This window comes from Trachymyrmex cornetzi, unplaced genomic scaffold, assembly GCF_001594075.2.
Source record: "Trachymyrmex cornetzi isolate Tcor2-1 unplaced genomic scaffold, Tcor1.1 scaffold25, whole genome shotgun sequence".
Taxonomy (NCBI): Eukaryota; Metazoa; Arthropoda; class Insecta; order Hymenoptera; family Formicidae; genus Trachymyrmex; species Trachymyrmex cornetzi.
Window position 1 is genome coordinate 1140617 of NW_017297166.1, and position 21368 is coordinate 1161984.

The 21368-nt window shown below is 32.3% G+C and overlaps 1 protein-coding gene across 1 annotated transcript; it reads right to left on the reverse strand.

The window, feature by feature from the left end:
• Positions 1-435: 435 nt before the first annotated feature.
• Positions 436-21248, reverse strand: LOC108761525 (uncharacterized). Its single transcript, XM_018508129.1, has 6 exons — positions 21216-21248; positions 7250-7507; positions 6587-6723; positions 4480-4924; positions 2296-2482; positions 436-1297 (listed from the first exon to the last, which is right to left on the reverse strand). The coding sequence occupies exons 1-6, from the start codon at positions 21246-21248 to the stop codon at positions 1056-1058; spliced, it is 1302 nt and encodes a 433-aa protein (XP_018363631.1). The 3' UTR covers positions 436-1055.
• Between the last annotated feature and the right edge of the window lie 120 nt (positions 21249-21368).

A 21368-nucleotide genomic window follows, 5' to 3' on the forward strand; every position in this document is an offset into this window, starting at 1 on the left:
CACCATAAATGTCCCGTTCGATTTCGATTATTCGGCGAGGTCCTTATTATCTTATTATACGAGCGATCCGCTCGCTTGATCAGGTCACGTGATAGCATTGCACATTTGAGAGACTCGTAGTGAGATTATTTTTCGTATTTGAGCAATGTCGACATATCGTGAAACTTATGACAGAAATTACATGTGCGCTAAATGTTCGGAGAATATACAATATTAGTGCGTTACATGTTAACTAATAAACGAATGAAGTTCTTTGAAACGCAGAAAAGACTCGATTAAATTAAATAACTCATTAATAATTTTTAGCAATTTTCCTTACTCGTCTGATTGTTTATAAATAATAGACTTGATCAAAGAATCTAGTGATAGACTATTAACAATCATAATGTATACAATAGAGTAGAAATTATTCTTTTTAAAACCTAAGGCTTTTTTTACTACAATCAAAAAGAAAAATTGGGTAACAAATGGAAAGACTATATGGTTGTATTTATGTAGAAGAATTAAAAAAGTGCTTCCTCGCGAAGACATGTCGTGTAATCTACCGTATCTGTATCGTAAGATAAAGCAACGATGTTTTATCTTCAACTTTAGTGACAAATTTTTTCACGAATTCCCAAATTACTTTCACTTGGTTTATCGTAAAATTAATTTTTATTTTACACGGGAAGCACAGTCATTTGCCACCAGACGTTCTTCGTTACGAGAACTATTTTTATTCTACGGTGGGCGGTGTGTCGTTCGTTTGTCTGAACGGTTAATTCAGAGTTTTCGCATGAATCACTCCTCGAAGTTGCAACTAACGTAACGTATCATATCATGTCGTATCAGTCAATGACGTTAAGATATACCGTCACCGAAGTGAGACAAGTATCTTCTATACCTTGAAGCGGAGAATCAGGTGGCTCGTAAACATGACGTTGCTCTCTTTGCAAATAAACATCCTTATCTCAAAGTAACGTTACGTTAATTATACGACACGATGCACGCGTGATGTACACTGTGAGGAGTATTCGATGCGATTTATATGTAATCTCTCTCAATCGCGCATCGCTCTATTGCATGGTCGAACGACCGGTATAGCCGGGCGTGATGTCACAATATTTCCTGGTGCGGTCTCTGACCAACTCGTCGATCGCCTTGTTCTGCTGCACCGTTGAGGACAGATTGTGAAGACGCGACGCTAAGTAGCACATGATAAAGGCTGATAACACCAGTAGTGCACCCAATCCCGTTGCTACGTACAGGAAATTTCCGCAGCTACCTTCGAGGCCGGCTGTCACTTTATCGTACAGATCTACGATAATGAGGTGAATATTAATTAGAATTATAACGATCGCTTCATGTTTTTTCCGTCTTTTTCCGTTATGTAAATCAAGGCTCTTTTATAAATAGTCGGATAATATAACTATTTTAGACTTTGCGGGTTAATGCCCGCGTTTCCACCGATGTAGATTAACTTTAATCTCGGTTCAACTTACTCTTCATTTTTTTTCTAATTTTTAGAACTAGAAAAAGATGAAGAGTAAGCTGGACCGAGATTAAAGTTAATCTTGGTGGAAATGGACATGAGAATATTATGTTATAGAACAAAAAAGAAAATAAAGGATGTTAAAAAGGAGCTGATTTCTGCTCAAAAAGATGTAAATAAAAGAAAAAGTGTTTTTGTAGATTTCAATAATTTGCTGGATAAAATTATAAAAAAGTTTGTAGCGTTTGGAGAACATTTCGAAAATTAAGCAAAAATATTTAAATTTGGATAAATATACCGTGTTCGTACTCAATTTTCAAACGCTACGAACTTTTTAATAACTTTATCGTATCAGGAGATCAAAATCTACAAAAAACACTATTTTTTTTACTTACATTCTTTGAACAGAAATCAGTCTTTTTTTAACATTCTCTTTTTTATTTTCTTATCAAAGTTTAAAATACAATAATTTATCATTGTGTTTTGATTTTTGTATAACATTTTGAATTAATTATTATATTGAAATTTTACGTAATAATTACCCAGATAACAAAAAGTATCTAAAATCGGGTCATTAGACATTTTTTGCGACTTAAAGACGTCTTATGTCACAATTTTAGACTTTATGTTGTTTGGGTAATAAATGATAATTACGCGATCCGAAGCGATAAAGCTTTCGTTCACACCGGATTAATCTCGATGTAGAATACCAGTTACATTAATCTTCTTTCTTATCTCGAGTTGACATGAAAAATATTAATTTCGATTACACGGTCAACAAGATTTAATTTCTATATTAACGTATTTAGAAATGTGGAACTTACCATCAGGCATCATTACTGTGTATTCAATATTCTCTTTGAACTTTGTGTACGGTGTGGAGTCGTTATACCTTTTGATCAAACGCTCGACCTTCGGAAGGAACTCGCCTAATACTTCTACATTCGCCTCGACGGATCTTTTTCTCTTCTTCCCGTGTCCCGAAGGTTCAAAGAGATCGAGACAGAAGTCCTGTAAAAATAAAGATACGCGATAGATGGACAGCAAAAAAAATTGATAGCTTATATTTGTGTGCCATATCGAGTTAGAAAGTTTCAATAAGTGTCACGGAAGATTACTGTGATAACTATTGCAAAATGAAAAACTTCGATTAATTAATGGCAGCGTAATGTAGATGTAGGTCGAAGTATAGAGATTTAAATGATAGACTGATTGTGTGAGAGACGTGCTATCGACACAGATAATACTTGAATAATTTATCTCTTTTCCATCGACTTCGAGATTTGTTGATATATCTATGATCTATAATTTTGTCTTTATATGAGATTCATAAATACTACTTTTCATATTTTCAGAGTCTAGTACGACAGGTATCTCGATTATATTTTTGACGTTGAATGACCACGTTGGCGTCCTCTGCGATAATGAATTTTTGTATGCGCGTCATACATACTACATTCTGAAATTATTACATTTTCTTTCTGTCATAAATTTTACTTGTGTGACATGCTGATGTACTTAATGCATTCGAATGTTGAGTTCGTCCAAATGACTCCATTCTAAATTCTAATACATATAACATGTAGACACGCATGCAGTACAAAGTATATAAGTTATTCGTGCAGTAAAATTCTCTGATTAATGCTTTTATAGGAAATGTTCTGTTGAGTATTAACAGCTGTAAATTTTAATTCAGACAGACTTTCGCAGCATATCATTTAAATGATAATAAAAAATTCTATTTTTCCGCTGTACAATAATTAAGAAGTAGCTGGACAGACAAAATGGTGTCAGTCTACATCGTTACTAATAATAAAAATGCATTCTGGACTGTTCACAGAATTATATGAAACCTTGTTGTAAATTTATATCTATTTTTCAGAAGAGTCTCAGAATTAGAGCAAAATGAACAGATAATCAGAAAGATTCATTAATAAGTAAACTATATAACATAAATTCTTTCCCAAATAATGATGATCATATAAAATACATTTAACTCGGAAATAATCGCCTAGAGTGTTTTTATGGGCCCAGATGAAAAAAATATGAATTCTTGTAAAATATTGTTTTGTATGGATATTGTTTAACATATTTTCTTTTTTTTTTATGAGTATTCTTTACATACATTAAATATACAATTCCATCGACATAGTGATTTTAATTGTAATGGAAAAACATCTCGAATGATTGTGTGTAAAAAATCAAGTAACTACTTTCAGGATAAAAATAAAAAGGAGAAGGTAGTATTGTAGGTTGTACAGATATTATGGCCCCTCATCTCCGCTGATGTACAGATGGGACTGCTGAATTTTTAGTGATACTATATATATATATATTTGTAGTCATTTGAACTGCGCGCCGAGTTAATTTTCTCGAACTTAGAAACGCAGCGAGGCTAAACTATTGTGGTAATATCACAATTAAATTTGATGCTCAATATGCATCTATTGAAGAGATTTTAATATGCTGGAAGTTTGTAAATAAATTTATTTATTGTGAAAATATTACCTCGGTCGGGAGTTGAACCCGAAATATAGATATTTAGTACTGTGCGGCCTGAAAGTGTTACGCGTACATATATACATTTATATGCAATATTTTATTTTTTATTAATTTTATATAATTAAATACTATATTTTTAAAATTAAACCAATTTTTTAAATCTATTTTTGTGGGAAGCTACATTACCACTCTTGTTTCTCTTCGAGCCATTATGTAGTGTTGCCACATTTTTATAAATAGTGCTCAAAGTAATAAATGTTCCGTAATTTTTTTTTTAAATCGATTGAACAATACTTTGATAAATGTAATTGTTAAAAATTTAAATATTGATTAATCAAGTTATTATATAAGATGGGGTATCATAATATTACCTATTGCTCTACTAATATAAATTACTCTGATTTTTATGTTATATCGTCGGATGACAATCTACATACGATTCTGAGACACCGCACTGGCTCTCGTTGTACTCCACGACGTGTTCAATAAAAATTGTTATCGCTTACCGGTTGACAATCTTGCGGCTCCATGCACGCTTTTATCTGCGAGTGAATCCAGAGGGTGGAGCGCTCCCTCATCGAGCTGAGCAAGAAGGCCTCGAAGTCGAGAAAGACTTCGTTCTTGCGCTCGCGGTACCTCGCCGGTTGATGCGGGATGATGGATGCGAAATCACGATTTCTACAACCATCCTTTACGAGCACGACGCTACCAGGGGCGTGGGGTTGATCCGGGTCAGGACTGACCGTCACCTCCAGCAGCTTGATGTAGCCCCAGGCGCTGTCCGGGCTGATGCGGGCGCGCAGCTGCAGCTTCGTACCGATCGGTACCGCCTGATCGACCGTCTGCGAATTATCGGATACGTTGCCGGTCGCCTCGCGATAAAGGGCCACCTCGTACTCGAGCCGGCCAGGCGTCTCCTCCACCACCCCAGACACCCTGGCGCCGTGCGGACTGAAACGATTAACCCTTTAAAGCAGACGCGCGTCGTCGCTTCAGCACGACGTTGCGTTCTCTCTTGCCGTTATATCAGCTATCATTATTCTATACTTCTGTCACAAATTTCTCTCATTTATATACATAAAAATTAAAAATATGTATTACATTATTTTTTTTTTATGTTTGAAATGGTTAAGGAAAGGACAGTTTTGATGTAATATCTAAAAATTTAGCTAGATCTGAAAATAATTTTGTTGGTCCATTAAAATAATTATATAAGACAATCAAATCAGTTGCTAGAATGTCACAACTTTTTGCACCATTGCTCATTATGCTTGAAATTCTTACATAATTATTTTAATGATCCGAGAATTATTTTTAGATTCAGCTAAATTTTTAGATACTTCAGCAAAATCTTCTTTCCGTGTAATTTACACGTATGATATATTTGTCTTCAGTTTTATCCCGAAAAGATGTAGATATTTAGTTAACAACAACTAAGGATAATATAACTTTAATATTGTATAATTTAGCACTTAACAATATTAAGAATCTTTATTTTAGACCGCATATGTGAGAACACAATCAATACTAGAAATTAAATGCCTATAATGGTCGAAGCTGGATCTTTAATGCTTAAATAATTCAATTATTACACAGGAATGTCCCGTAAGCTTTGGCCAATCACTTTTGTGTAGATAGAGCGGACTAAATTGAGAAGAAAAGTCCTCTACCATTTTGCAATTTTCGCAATGGTTAACGAGATATTAATTACTAAAAATCGCTAAATATTGGTTTTCAATAATTTTTTACTCAAATACTATTAAAACTTTACAGAAAAACAGCAAGAGATAAAAATTATTTATTTTCTTCTTATAAAGTTCTGAGAATTTTTTCAGAACTTTTTCAGAATTTTTTAATACCATATTTTTTGGTAATAAAAATAAGAAAATGCAATACTAAAAAATTGATAAAAAATTCTGAAAAAATTCTTGGAATTCTATAAGAAAAAAATAAATTATTTTTGTCTCTTGCAGTTTTTCTATAAAGTCAATAATATTTGAGTAAACAATTATTAGCGAAGAACAATAATTAGCGACTTTTAGTAATTAATTTCGTTAATTATTGCGAAAATTGCAAAATGGTAGAGAACTTTTCAGTTTAGTTCGCTCTACCTGCTCAGAATGGGTGATGCCGAATTTTAGGAACACCCTATATATGTACTTGCATATATACCATATTTGTAGATCTTCGAACTGCGCGCCGAATGTTACTTGCACTTAAAAGCACTCGGTGTTACATTACATTTATATTATAATTTAACAATTACATTGTTGAATGCAGAATTGTAATATGTTAATTTTCAGTTGATGGACTGGATATTATTACTTCTTATTGCAGGATATTATTATATTCTTCATATAGATCCAAGCAAACAATAGAGAGCGATTATAACAAGACCTCTTTTGACAGTACTTATACGTTTATATCATATTATGAAGTATAATATTATAATTAAATAAGCGGATAAAACCGTTTCCCCGAGGCAGGAACTCGCGCAGAAATGCCGCTCCTCGGCGGACGCGAAATGCGACGTGGCGGAAATAATGCTCATCTATTACTCGCGAGATTTTGAGGAGATATCGTATATATGCGGGTGGAATGCCTGTGACTTACAAAGTGCCGGCGAAACCGGCAGCCTTGTGCCTTAACAGGGTCGGCTCAGGTGGTCGACACATCAGGATCAGTTCCTGATCGGCCAGCATCACTACGCCGGGAAAGGCTGGAAACCACACTCGCAGATGGATAAATCCCTGGTGACACAATTAATTGCGATAATAATAACTTATTGCCTACAAGATTGATTAATAAGATTTGTGCGAGTTACACAGTTCAGTGCAGGTAATATTTTACGAGGAAATATGTCAGAATTTTTACAAGGACGTTCCGCGAGATGCGTCGTGGCTGAAATATAGGGCGTTTGCGGCAGCGAAGCGCGGAATTAGGCGAATAGTACAGTTAAACTTGGACGCATCCAACTAGCTAGTTACACAGCGAGCATTAGCTATTTCTTCTCGAAATATCATAACGGCATTCGATGCCTGATACCATCCGATTGAACGTACAAAGCGTATCTGCGATAGCAGCAAGCTCCTGAGAGGGAATCAATTGCGAATTAGAATCGCTATCGATCGATCGCTATCCGCAAAGGCTGTTCCGTTTGTGCAACGTCAGTTGCAAGCCTCGGAGGAGCGGAGAAGCCTCGGACGAAGCGTCATCATGGGACTCCCCTGTAAAAATTGCGTTCCGCGTAACTCGCTCGATCGCTCGATGACTCACGTTTCTCTTGAGGATGCCGCATCGGGAGAAGTCAGTCACCTTCAGGAAGTAGTTATCTTCCTGTGGATCGTTCGGGTCCGGCCTGATCTGGCAGTGAATATCAGCGAGAGGATTCGCCGATCTGTCGTCCGCGAAGAGCGGCGTGCCTCTGAAGCCGACCGGCCTTTTGATCTTCGCTGTCATGAGATCGACCGCCGATCCCGCGCCGCTGCACTGAATGTCCGAGACCTCGTAATCCTGGGCAACGGCAGCGGCGACCTGAAACGCGAGCCAACTATGGTATTCAAGACCTGACGAGAGGGCGGCGACGGAAGATTTCAAAGCTCGCGCGGGAACGATTTGCGCTTCCTATCCCGCGAGGCATTTCTTTAGTAGTTTCCTCTCTTCTCGAAACTGTCGCACGCGATCATTTTGTAGCTCATGATTCTCATGAACAACACTGAAGTAGCGTTTAACGTTTCTCAGCCTGCCATCCTGACGGAAGACAAGCAATGTTTTTTTTTTAAAGTTATATATCCGCAAATTTATTTTACGATCCACTGTGCGTTCTCTCTTTTCAGTTTCACTCGCATTCTATAAAAAAAATTTCCGGATTCGATTAACGATCTATCATAAAATAGAACCGATATAGAGATTATATTTATTGTTAACAGAATATTTTAATACTAGAAATTTAAATGCCTATAACGATCGAAGCTGGATCTTTTAATGCTTTAAATAATTTTATCTTGAATTACTATATATACTACATTGAGAAAAATAGTCTGGTTGGATTAAATAGTAATTCAGGTGGAAAATGGACAAATCAGAATTTTCTGGTTAAATCTATTAGAATTCTAGTTGAGATAACTATATATATATATATACTTGCATATATACTATATTTGTAGTCCTTCGAACTGCGCGCCGAATTGTTTTTACGAACTATTAACGCGATTAAACTACTTTAGTAATCGCGAATTAAATTGACAAGCAATTTTAATAATTTGATGCTCAATCAGGCATCATATTATAAAGATGTTAATATATTGAAAAACTGTAAATAAATTTGTTGCGAAAAATATTACCTCGGCCGGGAGTCGAACTCGGATCTCTTGTATTCCGTATGAGCGTCTTAAGTCTTTCGACCACCGAGGCACAGAGAGAATATTTTAAACGGAAAGTTATTAAATCCAGGATAAAATAATATTTGACATCGTGGGTTTTGTACTAAATGTTATGACGTTAGCATCGTGCATTATAAATTATAATATCGGGTAAAGATTTATCTAAACGTAAAAATATATAAACTTAAATTATATGTTACTCTTGTTTCAAGATAAATCAATCTTATTAGAGCTTACATATATTCTTGGCACTGAAAAATTAATTCGTATTTGGAAATTTTTTTCAGAAAGAGAGTAAAATTGAAAAAAAAAATAAAAATAAAAAGGAATAAATTGAAAAAATAATTCCACGTTGTTTCTTGATATTTTATTTAGGTAAAAATTTTTTTCTGTGTGTAATTCGGTATATAAGCTCGTAATATGTAGCAGTAATCTCTACACAAAAATTCGGGCTCCATGGACAGTGATTTTCTTGTAAAAACACAAAAATATACAATTTCCAGTACTCTCTTTTAAAATAATGTTGTAGTTAAAGACCATCGGTTCAAATTTTTTTATTTGTGAAAAATAAGCAAATTAGATCATTTTGAAAAATTTTTTCGTTTAAAATTCAGACTTTTAAATTTATTGGAAAAGTATTAAAAATTAAAATTTTTTTAATGGGCCAATAGCCTTTAGCTGCAATATTATTTTAGAAGGCGATACTGAAATTTTAATATTTTTAAATTTTTATAGGGAGTTAGAATTATAGTGTTCTTGTGTCTCTATAAAGCCCAGATTTTCGTGCAACGACCGCAGATTACGGATTCTACATGTAACTAAAATGGACGGAAATTTTTTTTGTATAAATCAAATATCAAGGAACAACGTAGACATATTATTAGTTTTTCAATTTATTTTACTCCTTTCCTGAAAACAAAATTTCCAAATCAATTCTTCTTCATCGAGACCAAAATATATAAGACATATTCGACACGTTCGACACTCCGGACCACAAATATTAAAATTGCTTCTGATAAAGTGACGAGATCTTATAACTAATAAATTTAAGAATATCCGAAGAATTCCTAACATGTTTGAAGTCCATTTCCACTTCAGACTTAGAAACCTGTAGAGTGACTTATTCTTGACGGACTACCGTTATTCTGTTATGATTGTTTGCTCAAGAAAACTCTTCAAAGAAAATCGAAACGTTCAATACTTTGAATAAAGAAGACATAACGAAAAATTGGAGTTAAATTATCATTCCACATTAGTATTGCACACCCCCTCCTGCGTTGACTCTTATTAGTCTTGAATTGATTATTATTGTTATTTTAAGAAGTGAGAGTCCTAAAATATTCTATTGTAAGCCCTTAATTCGAAGAAGGAATTATTGTTCTAATCTAATACAATTTTATTTTTATGCTGCAAATGTTACGATAAGAATACGTCAGGAATACTTTTGTCTTGTTGCTAGAAATCCATTTTGAGAAGACATCTTCGTGCGAGCGAATTGTATCAATTGTAATTGCAATGGAAGGGAAACTTTGTAATCGACATGCACTAGGACGTACCGCACTGCATGTTAGTCGAATAAAACTGTTTTGGCGTTTAGCACATGTTCTCGGTCTCGTGGAGACAATACGTGCTGTCATGAATTCGTCATTACAACGTTCATTTGATTTGAAAACGACGTTTTAGAAGAGCACTAATACGTTTTGCAAATAGTTAATTACCTTCGCTTAATGACGCTAAAACTGTTTTACAGCAGATAGTCTAGAGTAAATAGTACCGTATGATAAGTACAGAGCAAAGCGATAACGTACGCGTAACGCGTTCGGATTGTAAACAGAAACGTGAATTGCGGAGTGAATTCGCATAAATAGCGGCTAAAACCTAACAACCGTATTGTTATATAACTGTTATGCAGCCAACATCTTTTTTTTTCACGGCAATTTACTGCCGTTCAGTCGCGCTCGTGGCACTATAGCGGATCGCGCATTATTTTCAATTTTAATCAGATTTACTTTCTACTTAGAAGAAACCCCGTTGCCCTGGTTTACCAAAATTGCATAAACTCTCTAATTGAATTGAATTTCTTTCCATGAGAAACGGTGCAGATATCAGGTCAGGAGTAATACCAGCTAATAAGCGTATGAAACATTCAAAGCAATTTGCTTACTTGTATCTAAGAGATAAAACCTACTTATACCTATCTAAGAGTTACTTATCTCATTAAAAAACAAATATCGAGATATAATTTGTTTTTAAATTGTAAATTATTGAAAGTGAAAGTTTTATTGAATCGCGATATGCAAATATAGATAATATATATAACTTTAATTTATATTTGTCTTTAGTCTATAATCTACATTTGTTTTTTATTATTAATTTCTAATAATATTGTAAATTTTATGGTATTAAAAATTATACTCGTAATTTTTATAATATCATAACTTACATTATTAGAAAAATTATAGTTATAATTTTTAATATTTTATGTTATAATATTAACAAATAATTAAGTTTCATATATTTTATAAGAATCTCTCTTGCATTTATAGAGTTAAAATTAATTAAGGTATTCGCTTTGAATACCTCTTGCAATCGCGAATGACATTTTGAAAAATGTTTGCTTCTTACTAGCTACTTAAAAGACGACGACTTATATACGTTGGATAATTATCGATTCTATCGTTGGTACATACCGTCGCATTTATTCAAGAGTTTCAATTACTTCATTTGAACTCCCAGCACACCAACGCGAGCAATACGAATGTGCGAATAATTATTTCCCTTTAATCGCCTCTTTATTGGTACTTTATATGTATTGCGCGAGATGCTTTAGTCGTTCGCCTTGCATAAAAGTGCAAAGTATAACATGGAAAGTATACGCTTATTATACTTCCGGGGCCTCCTTATGAAGTACGAGATACAATAAAAAGCGATTAAGCGTCCAATTAATCTACGTTACGATACTCGGGACGTTCGCCTTTCATCGACGACGCTCGCATTAATTATTTCACCGTGAAAAGGACCTGGTTGGTGAATCGTGGACGACCTCGGTGCCGACGACATTTACAACACCATTACGTTACTATTGGTAAGGAACAAGGTGACCAGCACGCGACCAGAACCAAGAACCCACTTCGATACGGTTAACGGTGTAAGGAAACGCTCTGGTGGCCGCGTAAGATATTCGTTATGTGCATACACATTATATATTACATGAGCGCCTGCCGTACATTGCCCGTGCTCATCGTATAGGTCACGGTAGGCCGTATTTTTCAAGATCGCTTGTCCGCAATTATACCTTATCGTGGATATCAGATCGGTCCGTAAGCGCATCCGCATTTACCACGTTGGCATATTTTGCCGTGATTGGTTTCTGATGCGTACGAATTGAAAGGATTGCCGATCAGAGCGACAAATTGTTGACGATGTGAAAAGATAAGTGTGTCATTAAAAGCTTTAAATTGTGATTTATTCTCATTTCGTTTTAGAATTCCACAAAGATATGCATTGCGAATCGATTTGATTCATATATATATATAATATATATATATATATTGATTATCGAGATAAATCAATTAAGCTAATAAAGCTATCTTTAAATAACACAGTTACTTATCGAGATATCTGCTTAGAAAGTCAACTTTTACGTTTTCTATTTAACTTGTAATGCTATTAAGAAATAAAAACAAAGTTTTGAAAAAGGAAATAGTTAAAATAATTAATTAAAGTAGTTCTACACAACATATTATTAAATAGTTTAATTTATGTTAAAACAATTTAATAAATTTTTAATAATAATAATGAAATTAAATTAAAAACTAATGAGAGTTATAAACTCCTTTAATTAATATAATAAACGATAAAAATAACATATAAATTTTTAATAAATGTTTTTAAATATAAGGAAATACTTTATATATTAACATTTCAGTAAACTTTTTTTTGTAAAAGATTTGTAAGTGTAAAATAAGATTGTGAAATTATATTAAAAATATTTTATTTTATTAGAATTATATATTATCCTAGTTTAAAAAAAATATTTTAAATTTAACGGTAGACAAAAAGGTTTATATATTGTTAATATAGAGTTTATGTAGAGTGTCGGGGTCATAAATTCATGGTTGCATAGACAGCTAGGACAGATTGTTAAATTCGTAAACACAGATAGTTCAAGCCATAGATCGCTAGGTTTGTGCACCGGTACATCCTCAAATCCACAGATCTAAACGTGCAAATTGCTTTACATGTCGCTAAGTTCACAAATTGTTAGAATCTTTGAAACTACAAATTGGAATCGCCGGTCCACGAGTATCTTGATTGATACAAGTCTCTAAACTTATAAATTCTTATCTTCGTGAAATCTTGTTTAATGATAGTAATTTATCTTAATTTATTAACTTATAAAATAATGATCTATAAAATAACTTATCAACCAGTTCCAGTTCTCCTCTTGTGTTTTTTTTCTTGTCAACAAGTCTTCGAATATAATTTCACATGAAAGTAGAATAAAAAAATATTATATTAGCTGCACGTTCAGCAGAAAAAGCAGTTTTGCAACTGTTGTAAAATTCTTTAATATGACTGTATTAAAGAATTTTGCAACAGTTGCAAAGCTGCTTTCTATTGAACGCAGCCAATGTTCTTATTGAAATCACCTAATTATAAGAGACATCTTCGACTTTCGAAGACATTATATATTTACCATTATATTCTTATGGAACGACTTAAAAAATATGTATATGTCATCTTTAAGATGTCTTATGTTTTAATTTATAACATAAAGTTTTAAGACATTGTTTTAAGACGTTTTACTTAGAATTACTTTTAGTGTAGTTTTAGTCAGTAATACAATTAAATAGTAAATCTATTTACATACATGAATAGAGAAAAAGGAAATGAGAATGCTTGATAAATTGCGCGCGTATGCGCGGCGTATTTATAGTTTAATATAATTTTAATTTCAAGAGGAAGAACTTTTTAAACTTCTAACAATTACAACTTCAAGAATTTGGAATTACGAATCGTGAAAATCAAGAGTCTCGAAAGTCGACAAAGAATTGAGAATATAATAAATAAAAAGATTGCACTATCTACAATTCCAAGAATTTTCCAAAGTTCTAAGAATTTTCCCAGTTTCTATTAAGATCTTTTTCCAAGAACCGAGATTTCACAGTTCTTTCTTAGTGATAGCGCGTATTACTGATTTAATTGATATCTTGAACTTTAAGTCAAATGTTACATGTGTTTAATTGAGCTTTTTAACTGAGCAGTCATAATTTCTAATTTAAATATGACTATTGGATTTTCTTACATGTCTTCATTCTGAGTAATCTGATATGATAAGATATCTTCAAAGATAAGATATTTATAATAATAATGACTATAAATATAAATCTTACTAATGTCTTTGATAATTTATTCATTTTCACTGCAATGTATATACAATGAATACCGTTATAGGCATATTGCATCGAATTATGCTTCTTCAGAATTCATTTTTCTATAGGCATATCATTAGAATTCTTATTATATTCTTTCAATTAACGGATTTGTACTGTTACGGCTTTTTTATCGTATTTGGAGCGTTTAATAAAGCTGTTAGATATGGTAATGAAATTATAACTACCGGAATAAATCCGTGCAAGTGCTTTGCAATGCGAGACAAACTTACGTTGCAAATTTACATTTGCGCTTTCGTATTTGTCAAACTTGCGATGCTCATTTCGTTTGAGGTAACGCTTATCTAATACTGAAAAACGACTTTGATTTAAAATTCATTAAAAACGAAACGTAACGTGCAGATTATATGAACGGTTGAAAATGGCACTTTTTTTTGTTTTTTTAGAAGAATTGAAAAATCCATAGTGAAAAAAGAGATATGCAAGAAGAAGCTGAGAAAAAATCAAAGTGATTAATTTTTTTCTTTTCAACTTAATCTCAACTTTGGGGAATCAATTATAGATTTTAAATCCTCGTAAAGAATACGCTTTAATAAAAGATAGTGATTATTTTGTGAAAATGTAAAAAATTTACAAACTTTTTATAAATTAAACATTTTTCTCAGAAATTTATAATATAATTTTATATACATTTAAAATCTTAAAAGAAAGATTATCTTTTCTAAGAGCTCGGTTTAAAGTCAAAACCTACAAACTTTTTTTTATTAATCCGTAAATTAGTTTAATTTAAGCAAAACAGAGCTTAATTAAATTGATTAAAATTTGTTTTACTTTGCTGATATTTTTTAATTCTCTTTCATTTTTATGACGATTTTCTTTGTATAGGCAAAAATAAATGACGAAGGACCGTTTCTCTTTTTCTCTTTTCTTATAGAAGTCTGTACATTTAACTTATTCGGTAAATCTATTAAATGAATGCCAGGAATGCGAAAGGAAGTTATTTAATTGTAAGTAAAGCCATTGACAATTGTCGTCCTTTAATATTTGGAAACTCTTCACGATGCCGGGGCGTAGTCAATATTCTTAATGGCTTCGACGACAAGCTACTCGTTTAATCGAAATATTTAGATATCAAGTGTCCGATTGCGCGCGCGTATTACGTCTTCCAACAATTTCCATCGAGACGCTGAACTTGGTTTGATAGAAATTGCACGATTCGTCGAGACTTCGACTGAATAAGATACGCGTGTCTGGATTACGTCGCTGTGATAACCTGAGAACTTTGCAAGACAAGGAAAGGAAGACTGACTTCAAATTAAGCTGAAAGCCGAATAATAGTGCAAATAAATTAAAATGCGAACTACGAATTCTTGCACATTAACGTTATCACAGATTGTTTCCTTGATGTCTTTCTTTTGGGATGTGTTACAAAATTTTAATGCAAATAGATTAAATACACTGAAAAAAATATGTGCTGAATTTTAATAAATATTTATTTCAATAATATTAACGAAATATTTACTTACAGTAAATTTACTAAAAATTAAAAAGTTATGTTTAAATCAAATAAATATGTTTATATTTAGTAAATATTTCGTTAGTACTATAATTGAAACAAATATTAAAATTTAGTAAATTTTTTGTATAGTGCACATATATATTTTTTATAAAGATTATATCACATAATATATATATATATATTTTTTCCAGAAATTTGTATTTTATTACGAGAACATTTCAGAACATGAGATTCTTTAAATTCAAACTTTTACAAAAATCAAGACTTTTACAAAAATTCTATCGTTAGAATTAAAATGGCGACTTTTAAAACAAATCGGATTACACATTCACGTATATTCATAGTATTTTGTTTTGAAGTAATACGATTAATAAAACGACATACACGTACATTGCGCATTGGTCGGAGCAAAAGTTTCTAACGCTACTTTATTTGATCATGTTCTACATATTATATTTTTAAAAACTTTGGCAGTTATACCATTTAATTTAATATTAGAGCAAAGTTTCAGCTCTAAGAATCTGTTTTTAATTGAACGATTTTTAATGAATTATAAAAAACCAAAATTAAAATGCTTTTTTTATTTAATCCACGATAACAAAAAATCTTAGGAACACTTTTCAAAAACGATTTTATAGAGAAAACTTTAAACATTCATGTTAGAAAGTCGAAAATTATCGTTTTTTTGGACACGTGACAGGTCTACGAAATGATAAGAAGATTTCCCACTTTGTCTAGCTCGTAATTTTCTATGTAAAAATTACTTTATGTAAAATTGATATATAATACAGAAACTCAAAAGACATGTGATTTTTCGAAAGTAAAGATTTTAAGCTTTAAAACTTTCTTCTTAAATTTAAACTTTGTTTATTATTTTTAACAAAGTTATTCGAATTTTGAAGTTCATAGAGTTACAAACTTTGGTTTCAACTCAGTACGTACGAGATCAGAATTTAATTTTTCACGGAGAACCGAATAAACGTAACGGGAAAGAATAGAATATAGCTCGAAATCTGCCACGCGAGACGAAGCGGTTACGATTGGCCAGGTAAAGCCGGACAGTCCTCGGTCTTTTATTTCGGTCTCATTCGAGGAGAACCGCAAACCTTCTCTTTATGACTTCATAAATCCCGTTTTTTTTAATGCCACTTTAGCACTGCGGCTCGTTCATCCGCGGCATCGGTGTCCTCGGTTACAATTCGGTACAGTTAAATCTTTCGACGCACGAGACGCGTACCTATCTGCTAAATAAATCGTTGAGGTTACCTGGAATTTAGGGAGATAAAAGTATGTTAATTGAAGGATGTAAAACGTGAAACACAGTACCGAAATGTGTCACTATATCGAAGAATTTTACAGTAACTAAAGAGAAGAGAGAAAGAGGAAGAGATAAAGAAAGAAATGGATAAAGAAACAGTCTATAGAAACGAGATAAAACTGACGAAAAATAACTATATTTAAAGATAATAAAATTAAATGGTTTGTTGAGAGATAAATCATTTTCCAGAACGGAATCCAACTATAAAAGTTCGGTTTTTATTAAGCAAATAAATAATTATGACGAGAGGAAAATATAAAGTTTCTTCATAATACATGAGTTAGCTAATATTAATTTTAAAAAATTAATTATGTTTCAGCATTGGTATAAAAAATTTGCAAATATCGATCTGTTCCTGATAAGAAAGTTACGGCATGGGAAATAGAATTTCAATTCAAACAGAACAACTTTAGTCACGATAATGTCATTAAAATGAATCACGATTAAAAAATAATTTTTAGCAATCCCTTCGGAGCCACTTTAATATAATTTTGACTTAATGCGTTATATTTTGGAAAATATTAATTCTATTGATAAAGATACCTTATTATAGTGGACAAATAACTATAAAGATAATTCATACTTTCTTCGGGCGAATAAAATATCATTCAGAAACAATATGTTTCGAGTTCTATATTACACTGTTTGGTATCTACAATTAACTCATTGGATATTCAATTATTGCATAAAAATTTGTATATCATCGAACACAACATCTTTGCGTCGTCAAATTCTATCGATTGTATGCACGATAATTAGAATTTTAATCGCCTATAAACGGATTAATTTCAACTCTAATTTAAACTTTAAATCGAACGTATTCTAATTAAATTTCAGTTAAACTTTGCAACGGGGAATTGTTTTCGGTAACGTGCGGACCCTCTATAGATCGCGCGACGACGCGAGAATAAATAAACGTCCCGGCGATATATATTTCAACGAATCCATTATAAAAATTTTTACATCGTGTCCATCAGGTACAACACATTGTTACGCGATGTTGCATGTAATGCAGGTATATTGGAAAGAATGACCGTGCGATACGTTACGTACATGAACCGTTTTACACGAAGGAATTATGACGATATATACATAATCCTCTCGATACTTTCGCGCGCGCGCACGTGTGTTAAAGTATTCCGACATATCGCGTTTCACGGCGAAATTAGTTGCCGTACACCCATCGCGGGGAGATGTCCGACACAATTCAATTATTTCGTCATTTGGGGAGGCCATTAATATTTCAAATGTATCAAACGTATCGGCCGGCCGATCGTGCGGTTCGCTTTAAATTGCCCGTTATCGTATTTCGTCGCCTCGAATGCCATGTATTAATGGGGTGCATTTTTAATTATCCTTGGCGAAACCACGATACTTCCATTCTCGTACGCTCGTATATACTCTTTCCTTCTCTCTCTCTCTCTCTCTCTCTCTCTCTCTCTCTCTCTCTCTCTCTCTCTCAATAGTAATATTTGCTTATATGTGCTTGGCTTTTTGATAAAAATGTGTATTCCTTAAGATGTCTCATCTTTCTGCATGTTTCTGTGTTTTAATATTACGAATGTTAATAAGATATCTCAGTTTTTCTGCATATATGCTCTTCACTCACGCAAACTCTTATTTTTATAGAATATGCTTGTATCATATTTTACTTATATAGTTTTTAAATATTGTTTCCTTACACAGAAAAAAGACTATTCTTAAATCAACCATAATATATTCATATAGAAGCAAAAATATTATAATCTTGCTCCAAAGATATCAATCTTGATTAAATTTGTTTTGATGCAAGTATTACTTTGCACTTAATTCAAGACTTGCTCAATTAAAAATCTGATATCAATACAAATTCAAGACTAAAATTTTTAAAGCAAGATTACAATATTTTTGCTTATATATGAGTATATTATATGGTTGATTTAAGAATAGTCTTTTTTTCTGTGTAGTACACTGAAAAAAAATATAGTCAATTTTAATAAATATTTAGTAATTGAATACATGTCAACTAAATATTTATTAAATATAAAGATATATTTATTTGATACAAGAAATGTCAATTTGATTTAACAATCATTTTTTTTTTATTAAACAAATATTTATTTATTACTGTAAGTAAATATTTAGTTGGCAGTATTGAACTAAATATTTATTAAAATTGACTATATTCTTTCTCAGTGTACAGAGATCTTTTTCGATGTATACTTTAATTCTATTTTTGAATTGATCTTAGGCTTGACTTGTCCCAGAGCGCATAATAAATGCTGCTTCTCTCTCTCTCTCTCTTTCTCCTCTCTCTCTTTCGCGCAAGGGTTTGAGAAATTAAAGTAGATCGACGCGAGGAGAGCACGCGCGTCGATGGAGCACTATTTTCGACATGGCATGATTTAATGACGTAATATAGAAATACATCGAACGTCGGGTTTTTCGCAAAATAGAGCATTGCGGGAAGGATCGTTTCGCTCGCTCGTCCCAGTGAAATGAAAATCGATCGTTTCTTCAGTACAAAATATCTTTGAGGCCTCGCATGGTGGCCTCTTTCTCCAACGGAAATTAATTAAGATTGTCATTGACGGTAGATATTACGAAGTCGTAGCGACAGAGCTAACGTAGAAAAAAAGAAAAAAACGACGATGAGTTTGACGGGCGGCAAATAAATAGGGAAAATGAGTTGGGAGTTGCAAGGAGTGTAATTAAATGTCGCGGGACAAAAGAGACGCTCGAAGATGGAATAGATAATTAATGGTAACATTCCTTTCCACTAGCTGTTTCGCTAACGTTGAATTTTATCGACAGAAACTGTAGGTCTTGTTCTTAACACGCTGATAATTGTGAAGTAAAGTTTACGTGATGTTATCAAGTGCTTTTCCTTCTATGTATATAAAAGGATTACGTGTCGCGATTGACAGGAGTCAATAGAAGAGATCAGTGGCAGTCTCCTTCGATAAAAGCAACATTTTTTAAACATCACGCAGATTCATAGCGTGACAAACTGTCATCACGCAGTGTCAAACAAACCCCTGGCGCCGTGCGACAAACATAAGTCACCAAGAACGGATGATATGGAAATCTACTGGTCATCCATCATTCATGATCGACCTGATTTATCCGCAAAAGTCGTCCAAAAATCGTTCTTCATGTCGATAATGATTGTACAGCGTGTTTTAACTTTCGTTTAGCAAAACTTAAAGTAAGAATCGCAAGATTTATAATAAAAATTCTCGACTAAAATTTTAACTAGGAGTCCAAATTGTGTATATTTTTTTACTCCTTGAAAAATTAAAGAATCGGAGATTCTTTAGAATAATTGAAGTTACGTTGTTTCAGAGGACGTGGGAAAAAGCTAAGTTTTAATTTGAAAATTTTAAGCTAAATTGGATAATTTCCTTTAAATTGAGAAATAAAACTTGAATTTACTTTTGAAAGTTCCCAAAAAAGAAAATTTGCACTGAACCCTTCGCCTCATGACAGATTTATGAAAAGGCAGCAGTGGAACGGTGCAAATCAAATAACGAGTAACTTGTTACTTGAGAAGAAGTTTGCGAAGCTCAATATCACGAATGCGCACTTTCAGAGTATACATTAAATATAAATAAAGAAATAGTTTTAATATATTATAGCATATCATATAACTTTACGTATTTATATACAGTGAGTGCAAAATGTATTTGTACAGAAAAAATGTTTTTAAAACAAATTTTTATTTTTAAAAAGTAAATATTATTCAAAGAGAAATGAGTCATCGAATTGATGTCGAATCGATATATCGTACGATGATTTCAACACCAATTTGACGTTAATTCGATATGTTTAATTGACAGTAATTTCTTGCTGGGTAATTAACAATTTATTCATAAAGAATAAAATAGACTGTACGTTTCTTAAAATTATATATATAAAAAAAGTATGTATTAATTATAGAAAATTATATCATCTGAAAAATAATCAAAAATTAAAAATTCTATTGTTTGGATGCTCAAAAAGTATTCATACAGTCAAGAAATACATGCGAAGCTCGTTTGTTTATGTTAGGACAGAATATATTCATTGTATAAAATTAATATTCATTTTTTACAAATAAAACTTTTTTATAAAAAATTTCCTTGTACAAATATTTTTTGCACTCACTGTATATAAAATATATAAATATATATATATATAAATAAGTTTTAATGAAAGTTGTATAATACTATTTCTCATTATTACTTGTGAAAACAATTTAGCAATAATACAAATTTATTTTAAATACTATTATCTATTCATTTAAAATTATAGATACTAATTTCAAATTATTACTAAATTGTGTTTAAATAATAATAAGAACAAACATCATACAAATTTAGTGGAAATTTTTATTCCTATTTTATTTTGTATCTTATAGAGCTAATTAAAAAAATGTAAATAATATAAAAGTTAACAAAATGTAACTAAGAGGGCGAGTCGGAAATTCCGTTTTACTTTTCAACAAAATGTTTAACAATTTATCTGGCAGACTCTTTAAATTCGTTTTTCTTGTTGAAACACGGTAAAAGAGGAAATGAGAGATTACAACCAGCGTTAAAAATCTTTTGTCTCTATATAAAATGAAAATATTTGCTACATTAACGCCGTACCGGCCACAGACACTCACCGTGCAAAATCCAGCGATCAGAACTCTCCACATGATTTTGCCGATCTATTTATCTCTTCCTCTCTCTTTCTCTCTCTCTCTCTTTCTCTCTTACGTCGTACACTTCCCCTCGTTAACTCGAGAAATGTTTACCAGACACTCGAGACACTCTTT

Bases quoted from the DNA above. Each gene is read 5' to 3' on its own strand.
- LOC108761525 (XM_018508129.1), bottom strand. From the start codon at position 21,248: ATGTGGAGAGTTCTGATCGCTGGATTTTGCACG. The intron at 4,925-6,586 runs GTAAGTCACAGG...TAATCGTTTCAG, and splicing joins GCCGGTTTCGCCGGCACTTT to TCCGCACGGCGCCAGGGTGT. The intron at 2,483-4,479 runs GTAAGCGATAAC...TTATTTTTACAG, and splicing joins AGCCGCAAGATTGTCAACCG to GACTTCTGTCTCGATCTCTT.